Source organism: Cladophialophora carrionii, assembly GCF_000365165.1.
Source record: "Cladophialophora carrionii CBS 160.54 unplaced genomic scaffold supercont1.5, whole genome shotgun sequence".
Classification (NCBI taxonomy): Eukaryota; Fungi; Ascomycota; class Eurotiomycetes; order Chaetothyriales; family Herpotrichiellaceae; genus Cladophialophora; species Cladophialophora carrionii.
The window spans coordinates 939,904-954,431 of record NW_008481830.1 but is presented as its reverse complement, the minus strand read 5'-3'; the positions used below and the strand labels follow the sequence as shown (position 1 = coordinate 954,431).

Sequence of the window (14,528 nt, the reverse complement as noted above, 5' to 3'; positions counted from 1 at the left end):
AAATGAGCGACGAGTTGATTTCCACCCATCGCCGCATGAAAGAGACGGCGCTGGGGCCAGGAAAGGTTCATACTGGCGATTGTTGAAGCATAGTTCCCGTAGAAGAGAATGGGATGAGCGCGTGCATACGAAACTGCAGGAGGATGAGAGCCGGCCAAGGTGAGGTGAATAGAAAGTGAGGGAGAGATGGGTGGAAGTCACTGTAACCAGTGGCGAGTGAATCGCGAGCATTCGGATAAAAGCGGCGCGATCTGGTGAAGCCCAATGACACTGGATTAGAACAGAGCTCGAGCAGTTTTCGTCTAAGGGCGGCGTGTTGTTTTCGCGGCTCTATCGCAGCTCAAGTTTCATGATTGAGTGTGATGTTTTCAGCAACGCCCGCGCCTCTCCAGAAGAGTGGCAAGTGGAAGTTTTAGTTGCTCTATGGACCAATGTTATGCCATACCGATATACCCTATACTATGCAGATCCTGCTAAAACGCTAACACTAAGATATGCAACCAACTTCACCTACATGCTGCTCATTTTCGTGTCGCTGCTTCGCAGTGAATTCCTAGACTCGATCTGAGGCAGTCATTTCTGTTGATTCCCGCTGATCAGCCAAACCAGGTCCTGTGACGAATCTGCGGCTTTGCATATCGCGAGGGTGCATGTCAATCCTTGCAGCCTCCCACCCTTCGTCTCCCACATAGCCGGGGCGTCCAACACCCAACCAGAACGCACGAGCTCGGCTACGAGCGCCCCAGGCCCACCCAGATCCTCCTTGGATGGGCAAATGGTACCACCGGAAACCGAGCCACGCAGTGAATATGCCCAAGATAGAGCCCGAGATGATGTCGAACCCGTGATGGCGATAGTCGAACCAACGAGAGGTTGAAACAAACAAGGCAGTTGCAATAGGGATGAATGCAATGATAAGAAGATATATTGGAGGCGCTGCTGCTTGATTGCGAGGGGGGTGGATTCGGGAAGAGGAGGTCGAATGCGAGTTCTTTCTCGCTCCGGCGTCGCCGTCTGTTTCTTCATCGAACGTCGAGATGTATCGCAGACTGTCAGAGCCCGGCGACAGGAAAGGGATCTGGACGGCGAATTTGGCACAGACAAACAAGCAGAGGTAGAGCATGCCCGCCCAGATGAAGCTGGAGTGGCCGGACGGCCAGCTAGCGAATGCGTTACGCAGCTTGCCTTGGTCTGTCTGTCGGCAGATGCGCCAGTCGACGACAATCGGGACAGCAGATTCCAAGGACGTGCCGAATCCGCCAACCTGATATCGGCGTATGGATTCAGGGCTCAAGTCGGGGTCGCACACAGCCAGCAGGAAGGGTCGAGGCTTGCCCGCGAGGTCTTTCAGACCCTCGGTGATAACAAAAGCGCCTGACAGCGCAACACCGAGGCCCATCCATGCTGCATTCCACTCCCAGAGCTTTCTGCGCCAGATCAATGCTTTCGGGGTCGTCCTGTCGGCGGTCGGACCGGGGACGAACAGTAAGGAGATTGCTGCTGTGATGATTGCAGGCGCGATGACCGCTATGACTATCAAAACAGGGACGGTGACGGTGTCATCGTGATAGGGAAAGGAGATGTTTGGGTCTTGAAGGGAGAAGTGGTGTTTGTTTCCGTGGATTTTTGACAAGGCAATCCCGACGCCAGCGGTTGCTCTGATGCATCAGTCAGTCTGCATTCTTCGATAGTGAGCGCGAGTGTCAAAACCTACAGGATCAGAATCCAATCAATCACATAAGATGCAATCAGGCGTTTTGAGACATGCCTCACGCCTGAAGCGAAGCTGTTGATGGTTTTGGCCGGCGGTGCCATTTGTGGTAAGTGAGCACGCGACACAATTTGGTGGGGAGACCAGAACTTCATGGACGCATTATTATGTACTCCGTCCGCTGTAGAAATTACGCCTCCATTCCCGCCGAGTGAAGCAGAGTGGCTTGGCCTTCTTGTCGTCTCACAAAGATGGACATATGACCCGAAGGCCTCCTGTCATCCGGACGCTGCTTCGGCTCATCCGAGACGGCACGCACGCACGGCTGGCCCGGAATTGAGCGAAGGAAGAAAGAGTAACTACGTAATCCAAGAAGCGCTGAAACACCAGAAACAAACTGCAACGTTGCCCTAGGCTGCACAAATTCTTTGCGGAGGCACAAATTCTTCCCACAAATTACTCACAGGGGAAGCTGCGCGGCTGTGCACACCGAACTTTTCGAATCGGCCATTCAAATCGGATGGGTGACACGATACCCACACATTCTTCCGGCTCACTACGCGGCTCTGACAGTTGAGTGGCAAACATGCCTCTTTTGAGTCTGCGCCGAGCATACTCCAGTTTCAGCTCGGCGTCCAAAAGCTGTACGAGTATTTGGGTCTCGATGACACTATATGAACATCCCCACGCCCATTTACTTCTTCCCATCCAGATCAGCGTAGAAATTCCACCTGAACGATTCTGATGGGTCGTTGAACCTCATCTTCTTGTCGAGCGCATCGACCTTCTTGACGTCATCTGCATCCAGCTTGAAGTCGCCCTCAAAGTTCGCCTTGATTCGTGACGGCGTTTTTGATTTGGGAATGACTGCTTGGCTATTAGTAGACAGGACGAACATCGAGACGATCCAGGGATTGGGGGGTGCTGCGTATGTGGGAGCACTCACCTGAGTGGCCTCTGGCGATACCCCATGCGAGTGCGACTTGCGCACCGCTCTTGCCGTATTTCCTTCCAATGTCTGTCAAGACTGGGTCGTCGATGAGTTTGCCCATGTTCTTGCCCTTGTCGTAGATCTCGTTTTGGTTGCCGAAGGGAGAGTACTGGGTGATATGAATGCCTTTCGACTTATGAAACGCCGCGAAGTCTGGCTGACTGAGGTATGGATGCATTTCAAGTTGATGTGCGGCTGGCACAATGGAGGTCTCCTTGAGGAGCCTTTCTAACTCTGCTTTGGAGAAGTTGGATATTCCTATTGCGCGACATTTTCCACTCGCAACAAGCTTCTCCATTGCCCTGTACGTGTCAACATAGTCGGAGTCGCCTGGGATGATCTTGTCGTCCTTCTTGGGCATCAGCTTATCGCCTCGGGCGAATGGTGAGGGCCAATGCATGAGAAACAGATCCAGGTAGTCCGTTTGGAGGTCCTTCAGCGAAGCATCGCATGCTTTCTCGACGTCATCTGGATGATGCGAGTTATTCCAAAGCTTCGTCGTGATGAATATGTCGCTTCTGGGAATGCCGCTCTTCTTGATGCCTTTCGCCACGCCCGTTTCGGTGCCATATCTGTTCAAGGTCAAAAATGAGAGGCTTCACAAAGCCAGGCGAGAGAATCACTCACACTCGCGCTGTATCAATGTGTCTGTAGCCTACTCTCAATGCTTCAGCTACGGCGTCCTCTTGTGCCTCTTTGTCCTATTGCCAGAGTACACCTTGGAGTAAGTTTCGTGCTTTTGCCGATGGCATAATTGTCTCCGACTTCACACCAGCTTATGTCAGGGTCAAGGCTTACCTGCCACGTTCCGAAGCCTATAGCTGGGATCTCCGTCCCAGTGTTCAATGCAAACTGCGTTTTCGTGTATCCCACCAGCGACCTTCTTTGACTACCGATGTGGCGTGATATTTGACCTAGCCTCGTCGCGGATTGCCTGGTGCATTTGGACAACATGGCCCGTTACTGGTGGTGAGAAAAGTATTTGAGTATTGGTTCTAGCCCGACCGTTGCGTGGAGAGGTATGAGCCTCGGAATTGTACTCTACGAGCAAGAGACTCAGATCAGCGGACTGACCGATGCAATCGCCGTTGCTGATGTCATTAGAAAGCTATCCCCGGCCACGGATAAGAAATCCGGTCTCCCAGGGAGCGTTTCTTTGCCGTCTGAACTTCTCATATTGGACTGGTTCTTCCTCCAGAGCAGGTGCTAATTAGTTTGTGAGGTCTCCATTGGACTGAACTCTTCGTCAACACCTGCTAGTACGAATTTCCTTCACAGCAGTGCCATTGTCGTCGAATGTCGAGTCTCAACCAGATACGCGACACAGTCAAGCTCCGATGAAGGAAGAAGCAGCTGTCGCTTCTAGGCAGATTGCAGCCACACTTTCCTCACTTATTCGTTCGTGATGTCGCTGTGCGATGTGCTGATGACAATACAACCGCGCTTGAAGCTACGCTACTGACACGGCTGGTGGCGGCTTCGCTAGGATGCGTTTGCTTCAACTCCCAGGATCTGCCCTGTCCATGCTGAGAAGACAATGGCTTTGTCCCAAGCTCAAGGTTTGACGAATTGCTTCGGTCTGATGATACACGGGATCCACATTACAGCAAAATCATTTAGTACTCGGAGTGGCCCTTGCTCGGCGAGGCTGTTCTGTGCATCTGCATCAGGCCCTGCATTCTTTGTCCGTTGTCCAGGACAATGTCCGCAACCGTCGCTACGTGGTCACCTGCAAACATGAGGCAACAAAGAACGGTCGAATGGACTATACCTGTGTGACCTGCTGGTTTGATACTTCCCTCAGACTTCTGCTGATACCGCTTCTCCGAGTCCTGTCCGAGGCAGATGACTGATCTACATCCTGAGCAGCCACAAATCCGGCCGGTTTCCCGCTTCTCAACTTCGACTTCAGTCAGGATGGCTGCTGCGCTCGACAGTCGCCGGCCCGTTGTGCCCATGCCGCAGTGGTCGAACATAATCGGTTGCGCCAGGGCTGTTGTTGCAATCCTGGTCCTCGCCTTTACTGCCGCTGCCACTGGCATTTGGGGCGGCGCGCCAGGATTTGGCATTGCTCTGTTCACCGTAAGCTAGTACTTTGCGGTCTCTTATCGTTTACCCCCGCTAACTCTGTACAAGGCTTCTGTCACACTTCTGGTCTTCGCCTATTATTTCGTCGCCTTGTCCCGCAGCCCTGCTCTATACAACCGTTGGACCGTTCTTGTCCTCGAGAGTGCGGGAACCTTCCTCTGGCTGGTGAGCCTAGCGCTGCTATCAGGCTGGTCCGCCCATCACCGTGGAGGGCCGCCGAGTGGCTATGGTTTTTGGCATGCTCCATTTGGACCTTCGGATGTCGGACTGCAGAGCCATCCGCGACGCAGCAACAGAAGAGCCGGGATTGCATTTGCAGGAACAGCTGCTGGACTCAGTGGTCTTGAATTGTGAGTCTAACACTCCGCACCCTGGAATATCTTGATTACTGTCTGCTAACATGGTCGGTAGCGCGCTCTTTGCCGTCACCTTGGTCACCTTCGGAATGGGTCTCCGTCGTCAAAGAAAGGAGGAGCTGAGCCAAAGGGCAGCCCCCACGACCAGCACATCGTCGTCAACCGCGGTTCACCAGAAAGAGCAAGAGGGAATAGCAGATGAACAGAAGCCGGAACCGGTGGTTGTTTGAGGTCCATGGTATACTTCGTGCAAGAAATGAGCTTTGGATGGGTGTCAAGATTGCGGCCGATTTGGGTGGTAAAGGGCAACTCGTTGTGAACAACATAGTTCTGATGACAGTCGTAGCGAAAACACAGTTCCTAATACCACTGCGAAGCCTAACATGCGCCCGGTGTCCTGTTGTCACTTACCCACAGTCACAGACGCACTCATTTCGCGGACGAGCCGGATTTCACGGAGAAGCCGGAGGAAACCGCGGAGCTCAGCGTCTGCCAAGGCCTGATTACATCCTCATCCGCATTTTAATGAGGTCGGTGTGAGCACAATCTTCGCCATTGAGTCTGTCTTGTGGGCTCTCCAGGCATCATGAGCCACGTGCTGCAAGGATGATTCGACGGCTCTTCGTCTATCTGCTTGTTTCCAAGATCACGGGTGGCGCTCGAGATATCCCGGGGGCACGTTTCCGACACTTTGGATGGTGTACATTAATGCCACTCGCAACACAGGTGAGGTACAGTGCCTTTTCTCTGCAGTTTCTCACCAATGCCGCCGTTCAAAATCTACTCTTACCTCGGAATCGTCTGAAGGTCTGAATATGTTCGGATACCCCTCCTGTTAACCACCTTTCCATCAAACCTCATCGCCCTCGTTATTTCCCTTTCTTCCTCTTCATAAATCCGGGCTTCGCTGCTTCACCTGCCGGCACCAATTCAGTCACAATACCATGTTGGAAACGGACGCCTCGTCCAATGATGGGACCCCAATCTCCACTAGACAGTCGGCGGAGTTTGATCCTGCCAATCCGTTAGAAGTCGAAAAAGTCACGACTCAGCAAGACACGGAAGAGTCCATGGACGCTAGAATCCAACGACTAGGACGAGAACGACCTCCTGCGTTCACGACAATATGGGCGGAAATCGCGTTCGTCTTCAGCATTGTCATGTCCCAGATCATCACCGAATATTTTGTCTCTGGCTTCAACGTGTTGTTGCCGACGCTCATACTCGACCTTGATATACCCCAATCCTCAAGCGTTTGGCCCGCCACGGCGTTTTCGCTAGTCATTGCAAGCACGCTGCTTGTCTTCGGGAGACTTGGTGACAAATATGGCGGCTACCCAGTGTACATCGGAGGTTTGACGTGGCTGCTCATTTGGAGCATCGTCTGTGGGTTCAGTATTTCGCCGATCATGATGGATCTTTGCCGGGCGCTTCAAGGGCTGGGCGCCGCAGCCTATCTTCCTACCGGCGTGATGCTTATAGGCAGTGTCTACCGGCCCGGTCCACGCAAGAACATCGTCTTTGCGCTTTACGGGACATCTGCCGTCGTTGGATTCTTCGTCGGGATTTTCTTCGCAGGGCTAGTCGGCCAATTTCTATCGTGGGGATGGTATTTCTGGTTTGGTGCAATCCTTGTGGGTATTACCCTCATCACCTCAATTCTGTCTATACAGAACGATTGGCATGAACGGCGACAGAACAACATACAAATGGATTGGCTGGGAGCTGCAACGATAGTACCAGGCGTGGTCCTTGTCGTCTTTGCGATCACTGAATCGGCACATGCGGAACAACGCTGGCGAACACCGTACATCCCGACACTGTTCTGTCTCGGGTGCATACTGCTCTTTGCGGCTGTCTACGTCGAAGGCTGGGTGGCCAAATCTCCCTTGCTTCCCGCCGATATCTTCACGGTGCCCTGCATGAGTCAGCTTGTTATAGCAATGTTGTTTCTCTACGGTAACGTCGGTATCCTCCTTCTCTACGGCACACAATACTTCCAGAACATTATGGGGGCCACCCCCCTGCAAGTCGTGGCATGGTGGACGCCAATGGTGGTGGGAGGACTTATCCTAAGTACCGTGGTGGGATTTATCTTACACCTGGTCCCCGGTCGACTACTTTTGGTACTATCATGTCTCGGGGCTATCGGAGCTGAGTTGCTCCTCGCTTTAGTTCCGGAGGGAGGGAACTATTGGGCTTGGGTCTTCCCGTCATGCATCCTTGGGACGGTTGGGATCGATCTTGCCTACAACCTGATGTCTGTATTCATAACGACGCAACTGCCCAAAGCAAGACAGGGCTTGGCGGGTGGTTTGATCAACTCCATCCTCCAGCTCGGAATTGCCCTCCTTCTGGGCTGCAGCGACATTATTCAGTCATACACAGTGGAGGAATCTGGGCTGAGGGATAGTTACAAGAACACGTTCTGGTTCGGCGTGGCTTGCGGCGGCACAGCTCTGGTCCTGGTAGCGATCTGGGGAAGAGTGCCCAAAGCGAAGAGCGACTTGACGGCGGATGAGAAGATGGAGCTACAGCGCGAAGCCACCAGGCTGTCAGCAGCCTCCCGTGAACAGCCAGCCGATCTCCAGTGCTGATGTACATCTAGCCGTCTGTTCTCGAGCATCGCGACGGCGTTGGCAGGATAAAATACAGACAGAACTATATTGACTCCATTCACACTCTTCACTGATCTGTCTTTGCTGAGATGGCTGATACGACTTATGCTCGAGTGTCACACTAACAGTGGGCAGAGCCCCTTTTGGGTTTAGCGTGCGGCATATGAAAGCGTCCAATCAGATGCCGAGCTGCATCGGCGCTCAGCTCAGGCGAAACTCATGCGAATTTCAGGCGAATCTAAGCTGCCGCCGTCAAGGCATTGTGCTTGGACATCCACCAACATCTCCAATGTATGATCGAACTCCGGCTTGCAGGGCGGTATGAAGTGCCCACTGCATCAGCACCCGAAATCTTGCAACCGCCGCATGAGTCCATGGTGCGGGAGAAATATTGTTATGGTGTGACATCAAACGTGCAATTCAGCCACAATCGCCTGGCAGTACAGACACCAAATCCAAATCCGTGGGACGTTCGGCTCAGCCTCTCGCCTCACACCAACACATGGTGAGCAGCACGAAGAAAAGCAGTAGGAGCGCTCGGTTGTCTGTTCTACAATCTTGTGCGGTCCTTACCCCGATTGCGACGCGGGATTGGGAGATCGCTGGCCCAAATCCTAGAAACTCTCCGCAGGTCTTACGTCTCAGCCTTGACCACGAAGCTGGCACACACGCCACAGGACCTGCGACGCTCAGCTCTCTCCCCTCTGCCGGACCTTAGATGCACTGGAAAGGTAGTTGTCGGCGGAAAAATCCTGTCGCTCCGCTTTGTCACCGTCATGCGAGACTGTTCCTTTGTGTTGTCCACCGCAAACGGAAGGATTTACAGCTGTGATTATGGGTGACAGCGCGGACGAACACGGCAAGAGGAATCTAATCACAAGGCTCTGGACTGCCTGTACCCATCTGCTCCGGGTGCATCGGTCAGATGACGCCCAGAATTCGACATCATACAAAACCCCAAAGTCACCCAGGGAAACAGTTTCTCGAAGCCTACCTAGTGAGCGAGTTGAGCCCGTTCCTGACCGAGCACACAGAATGCAGACGTTACACGAGGTTATTGAAGACGGATCCTTCTGGCTGCTGCCGGACCGAGACGTGCTGGACTTGATAAGATCGGAATTTCCCCAAGAACTCGAACGACTAAAGAACGCGACCTTTGTGCGGAGCTCTAACGTGCCTCGTCCCCAGGGGCCTTCTATTGCCGAATCACTATACGGACAAGATTATGCTGAGATCAACCGCACTCTGGTCGGCGTGCTCGCGCTTCGCTGGCTTCATAATGACGACTATGATCGTTTCATCGGTTCCCAGGGGCCCCCACCGATTGTGCTGAAGCGCCCGTCTTTCGCATGGCTCCGAAGTCTCTTCGACAACGGTCTCAAGAGCATCGAAGACACATACACGCTGATCGTCTCCATGGTCACCAATGATCTGGGCAAGGACCCCGCCCTCGCAGCGGATTATGCGAAGAAGGTGGGCGTCGACATCTCGAAAGTCAACCACGACATGATCCTGTACTATGCGGTCGAAGAGGGGATGGTCCCCGCGCTAGACCGCCTGACGAAGCAGGCCCGAGACTATCTCCTGCTGGGAATCAAGCTGGGCTCGGAGTTCAACTTCGGACAACTCGCGCAGGCGGAGAATGCCCCGGCCTCGCTGTCCGGTCTGCTTGACATGCGCGGCCACGATCGAGCCTTCGAAATGCGCTTCATGGAGCAGATCCTGGACCTCGCGGGCGCGGCTGGCCACGAGGACTGGACCTGCGCCAGGAAGATGATCGAGCCGATCTTCCAGTCGTACCGGAACGTCTACGATGTGGCCCACGGCATCATCTACGAACAGATGCCTCTCCGAGAGGGCTACGACATCATTCTCCGTCGCAAGCTCGCCCTGCTCCATCAAGCGGGATATTCGCGCCAATTCGACATCACGCAGCCGGGAGATCGGGCCTTGATGCGTCTATTCTGCCTGGGCAACACGTCGAACGCAGACAACGCGGACGTTTTCTTCTCGGCGTTCACGGAGCGCATTCCCCCCGAAACACGATCGCAGTTAACACACGGCTTGAACGTCGACGGCTCGGTCGAAGAACCAGCCGTCCAACCGACTTATATACCGGCAATGCTGACGAAGGCCATGGGCAATACCGCGACTGGGTCGCAAAAGGAGAAGATTTCCGCCGTGGCTGCGATGTTGCGGTTCCTCGGACGGTGCTTTGTCGTCGAGCCCCAAACCCTGCAGAGACTGCCGCGTGGCGTGACGGTCATTGAGCGGGACGTGAGGAAGATCATCCCCGTGCTGGAGAGCGATGAGTTCAAGCGTGACCCAGACGTGTTGGACAAGGAGAGTATACCGGAGGGTCAAGTCGCGAATATGGCGCCCGGTTTGGAGGTCTCGGGTGGGAGAGACCAAATATGATGCACCCGGCACTCGGCTTTCAGCATGGCGCACAGGGGCTGCGTTTCGCCTGCTTGAGCGATATGATTGGGGATAACAATAGGGATAGGGTAGACAGCAACAGACCTTCACAGGCACGCCCAGAAATCTATCGCCCATGCAATTGTTGTATCTGCTGCGTGATGTCTTTAGAGCCAAAGTCACGGACAACCCAAATGGACAAAGCCCTTCCAGACAAGGAGGAGACACAAATACAAGACACAAGGTATGAGACACAACAGACAATACACACCACGCCAGGCTGAGCGCCAGCCACCACAGGCACTGGCACTCTCGAGCCAGCTCGCTGCTCGACGTGTTGATGGACCTCAACCTCGACTCTGTACAGAGTTGAGGCTGGAATGGCAAGCATGCAAGCACTTACTCGATCACTGTCGCACTACTCGCACCACTCACACTGATTTCATCCCACCTCAGTCCTGGCATTTGTGTTTCCCCATTGGAGACATTCCCGAGTCTCTGACCACCACCAAGTCCAATAGGCTTATGCCTGCCTGACACATGATCCTCCGTACTGCATTTAAAGTCCCCTTCGACGTCGCTACCAATGCCGAATAGTGACCAACACTCTCTTGGAATCCGGCTTATCGTCCTCGACGGGCCCGTCGAGATCGAGCCCCATCTTCACGAGGGTGTCCCAGACGAGTTTCCTCTTCAGACCTTCCCGCACGGGAATCCTCTCCAGAGCCTCGGAGCCGGTGAAGTACTTGACAAAGATCGGCCAGTAGCGCTGGATCTCGGCGGCCTCGATGTCCGACGGGTTAGACGCGCCAGGAGAGCTAGCCAGGTCCGGCGGCGATGAAGTTCTCGATGACCCCATCGTGGACGCGATGTAGTCGAGCCAGCGCGACTCCTCGGGCGAAGCACGCTGCGGAGACACCACCAGGCTGGCGGCTTTTGGGTTATGCTTGAACTGCTGGGCCGGGGTGCGCATGCTCGTGCCGTCCGTGGAGATGGATTGGCGGCCGTCGCTGGACGGGCGGTTCAGCATGCTAGGCCGCTGCCTGAAGGAAGAGAGTGTCCCCGTTGCCGGTGTTGCAGGGGTGCCGCCGCCGCTGCCGAAGCTCCTCGCCATGTCGCTTGCTTCTCTCTCGACCGGGGTTTTCGCGCCTGCGCGGGCTTCTTCGCGGTCTCGCTCCCGCACCGCTTTCTTGACCTCCGGGCCCACGCGGACAAAGGCGTACGTGCGGAGCTGGGTCACCCAGCCGTCGCGCATCAGCCACGCCAGGACTCGATAGTACTCCTCCTTGTGGTCCCTGCTGGGTATCAGGGTGCCGTAGGCGGCGGGCGTGCCGCTCAAGGCGCTCAGCATTTTCGGTAGCGACGGCATCATGGGGAACGTCGCTTCGTATGTCTTGCACGCTGACACGAGCTTGCCCATGTTGGCGTTGGGAGACACAATGTACGTGTCGCGCTGATGGAGGGGCGGGATCGCTATCGCCCTCCGCCAGTAGACGAGGTGCCGAGCCAGGTGCTGGATGTCTCCCAGGGCTATCTGCGAGGCCACGGATATCTTGTAGAAGGACTTGGTGGGCTTCAGGTGGGCGATGAAATTTGCCAGCGGCATGGCCAACGAGCCTCCGGAGGTTTGAATGTCCTTCAGGATCTTCTGTGGGTTCGACTTGAGGAGCAGAGTGAAATTCTTGGATAGCTGCAGTGGACCTGACAGAGCAGACGCATCGAGCTCGGACGTGGAAGTCGGATCGGTGGCAGTGGTGAGCCAGAGACCCGGCTGTAATGGAGGCTCCGACAGCGAAGGCAGGTACGAGCTCGAGGTAATAGGAGGGATCTGGAGTGAGACAGACAGATTGGGAGTGAGTGTGATTGCAGCTATCTTCGACTCGGAGATATTATCAAACACTTTGGTAATGGCCGAAGCCAGGGAAGACCGCTGCTTCATCTCGGTGTACAAAGCCTTGGACGACGACTGTTGCTGGAAATGCGTCGACCTGATGGATTGCAAGAGTTCAGACTGCTGCCACACGTAGTCGTGATGGGCCTGCGCCCACTTGAGCACTTTGGACAACTTCTTGACGACATGGTCATACATCTCCTTGACCCGGGCAGTGTGCTCTAGCGGTGACGGGTCCATGACGAACACGACGTGGAACATGGTCAACTGGCTTTTCGGAGTCTCCTTCGTCTTGCGACCCTGTTTATTGGCCGTATTGTCGGTTGACGAGCCTGGTTCGACTTCCTCTCCATCGTCATGGCCACTTTCACTGAGGGTGGAGTCGGATGTAATGCCCTCATCTCCAGCCTTTGGGACCCTCCTTCTTTTCTGTTTCCGCCAGAAGCCGTCTTCACGCGCATAGACTGGCCTGCCCAGGAAGGTCAGGTCGTTGATTTCGAGCTCGAATTTGCGTTTATGCCACACGCGCCCAGGCGCCAACAAGCTCACTAGACCGTCACCTCCCAGACCCAGCAGTGGCTCCCACGACGGTTTCCATTGACCGTTGTCTTGTGTCCCCCTCTTGGACAGATAGTTACTTTCTTCATCGTCTGAGGTTGGTGACTGACCGTCCGGGTCTTGTGGGGCACTTCGTCCATTCCTTAGCCGGCTGGCGAAGAGATCGAATTCATCTTCAGACGACGACTCCTCCGACTCACTGCTGGAGGTGTCTTCTTCATCCTCGTCCGTGGAATCTGTATTGTAAGACGGTCGTTCGGTCGATAAAGGGTCTGGAGGGTAGTGAAAGACGATCTCGGCACCTGAGCCGGTTCGGACCTGGACCACGAGAAGGATGGCAAGCAAGGATGGGTTTGGAGACGTTGTTGCTGTCGACATAGAGACTGTCTTTCTCTAGGAGGCGATGCCTGCCACCACGAGACACGTCAAATTGACGCGTTGACTATGCCATTGGGATTGATCAGGTCATCTAGAAATATCACAGAGTCAACGGTTACGCCTGGAACGCGGTGCATGAACTTGTCCACGTGCTTGGAGCTCGGCATTACCTCGTGTACATTCGGCTTGTCTGCGTGAGTGCCGAGTCAGTCAGGCCCGAACAGAGAGTGAATGTGCATCAGGCGGTACGGACCACACGCTGGCTATCTCCTAGCGAGCATGAATCGAGGACAATGCCGGGTCGTATCGTATTCAGAAAGCGGAGAAGGAGGGCTTGGAGTCATCGCATTTCCCACGAGCAGCTGTCGTGAAGCGTGGTGATTGGAGTCGGAAGGGGACGCTGCAGGCAAACGCACCAAATCGTCAGTTGAACAGGGGCCGTCAATGGGCAGTGAGAACAGCAAGGCCTAGCAAAGAGCCCCTCACTCCGTCACGCCGCCCTCACTCCAAGCTCGCTCCCAGCTCGGTTGTTTGCGGTGCTCTGACAGTCGGCGGCAGCACTGCTGGGCCCGCCGTCACTGGCCCGAAGCGCAAAATGCCGCGCTAGGAAAATGAGAATTCAGTTCACTACGACTTGACTGCAGTGCCAGTGCCTAGCTTGACGCTCCATGCTCCACGAAAAAGACTTCTCTTTCAATACCCGCACACTTTCTCCCCTCCATCTTCTCTCCATCGACCTGTTATTGTGATCCTTCTTTCCCGATCCTTTGCTGTCGTCCAGCGTTCTCGCCCGTCCCTGCGCTTCCGGGGCGCCCAAACAAGACGGGAATAAAGCGGACTCCACGCCTGTGCCGCTCAAAAGTTTTTGGTCGCCGCATCACCTCATCCTCTGCTCGTCCTCAACACAACAACCCGACGACCCAGGCCGAATCCGACTTTTGAACGGTTCACGCAGTGGATGGCCCGTCTGTGATCAATCCAATTTTCTACAGACCGTCTGTTCCTCGGCCTGCCGGACTGGCGGTTCGCTTAAGACTCGTGCACCTGCGCCAATCCAACTCCTGTCTAGTCCTCACTTGTTCCGCTCTCGACACAAGGTAGCCAAGCCAGTCGGCGGACGACTTCAAGTCCTGGTTAACTGAAGCGCCGTTGCTTCTGGTCCTGCATATCGACCCGGTCAAGATCAGTTGTCGGAAGACGAGTGGTGAAAGACTGCCGCACATTGGCTGCGTATCGGGAACGCAATATCCGCTACGAGGAGGTGAACGTCAGCACACCGACCCCCACGGCCAAGGTCACCGTTGTGAAGTGTCTGACTTCACTGCCACCGTCGCGATCGCAGATATCTGCACAGCACATCTCGACTTTACCTCACCATTCCGTCATCGGTCACTGAGGGTCGGCTCAACGAAAAGAGGACAAGGAGAAGGACAAGACCGCAGGACAATTGCTCATCATAGGCACAATCTCCAAGGCTCATATTGGTCTCTCAATTACGTGGCCAGCTTGTTGCTGGTGT

The 14,528-nt window shown here is 54.8% G+C and overlaps 6 protein-coding genes across 6 annotated transcripts; 3 read left to right on the top strand and 3 right to left on the bottom strand.

The window, feature by feature from the left end:
• Positions 1–553: 553 nt before the first annotated feature.
• G647_06162 (uncharacterized protein) lies at positions 554–1,815 on the bottom strand (the record flags this gene model as incomplete). Its single annotated transcript, XM_008730486.1, has 2 exons — positions 554–1,658; positions 1,715–1,815. The coding sequence occupies 2 exons, from the start codon at positions 1,813–1,815 to the stop codon at positions 554–556; spliced, it is 1,206 nt and encodes a 401-aa protein (XP_008728708.1).
• A 590-nt stretch (positions 1,816–2,405) lies between these two features.
• On the bottom strand, positions 2,406–3,656 carry G647_06161 (uncharacterized protein; the record flags this gene model as incomplete). The annotated part of the gene is made up of 4 exons (XM_008730485.1): positions 2,406–2,581; positions 2,658–3,274; positions 3,330–3,403; positions 3,501–3,656. 4 exons carry the CDS (start codon positions 3,654–3,656, stop codon positions 2,406–2,408), a joined length of 1,023 nt encoding a protein of 340 aa, XP_008728707.1.
• Positions 3,657–4,619: 963 nt separating this feature from the next.
• G647_06160 (uncharacterized protein) lies at positions 4,620–5,376 on the top strand (the record flags this gene model as incomplete). The annotated part of the gene is made up of 3 exons (XM_008730484.1): positions 4,620–4,784; positions 4,839–5,140; positions 5,202–5,376. The coding sequence occupies 3 exons, from the start codon at positions 4,620–4,622 to the stop codon at positions 5,374–5,376; spliced, it is 642 nt and encodes a 213-aa protein (XP_008728706.1).
• Positions 5,377–6,090: 714 nt separating this feature from the next.
• Positions 6,091–7,743, top strand: G647_06159 (uncharacterized protein; the record flags this gene model as incomplete). Its single annotated transcript, XM_008730483.1, has 1 exon — positions 6,091–7,743. The coding sequence occupies one exon, from the start codon at positions 6,091–6,093 to the stop codon at positions 7,741–7,743; it is 1,653 nt and encodes a 550-aa protein (XP_008728705.1).
• Positions 7,744–8,799: 1,056 nt separating this feature from the next.
• G647_06158 (uncharacterized protein) lies at positions 8,800–10,182 on the top strand (the record flags this gene model as incomplete). The annotated part of the gene is made up of 1 exon (XM_008730482.1): positions 8,800–10,182. The coding sequence occupies one exon, from the start codon at positions 8,800–8,802 to the stop codon at positions 10,180–10,182; it is 1,383 nt and encodes a 460-aa protein (XP_008728704.1).
• Positions 10,183–10,762: 580 nt separating this feature from the next.
• Positions 10,763–13,009, bottom strand: G647_06157 (uncharacterized protein; the record flags this gene model as incomplete). Its single annotated transcript, XM_008730481.1, has 1 exon — positions 10,763–13,009. One exon carries the CDS (start codon positions 13,007–13,009, stop codon positions 10,763–10,765), a length of 2,247 nt encoding a protein of 748 aa, XP_008728703.1.
• Between the last annotated feature and the right edge of the window lie 1,519 nt (positions 13,010–14,528).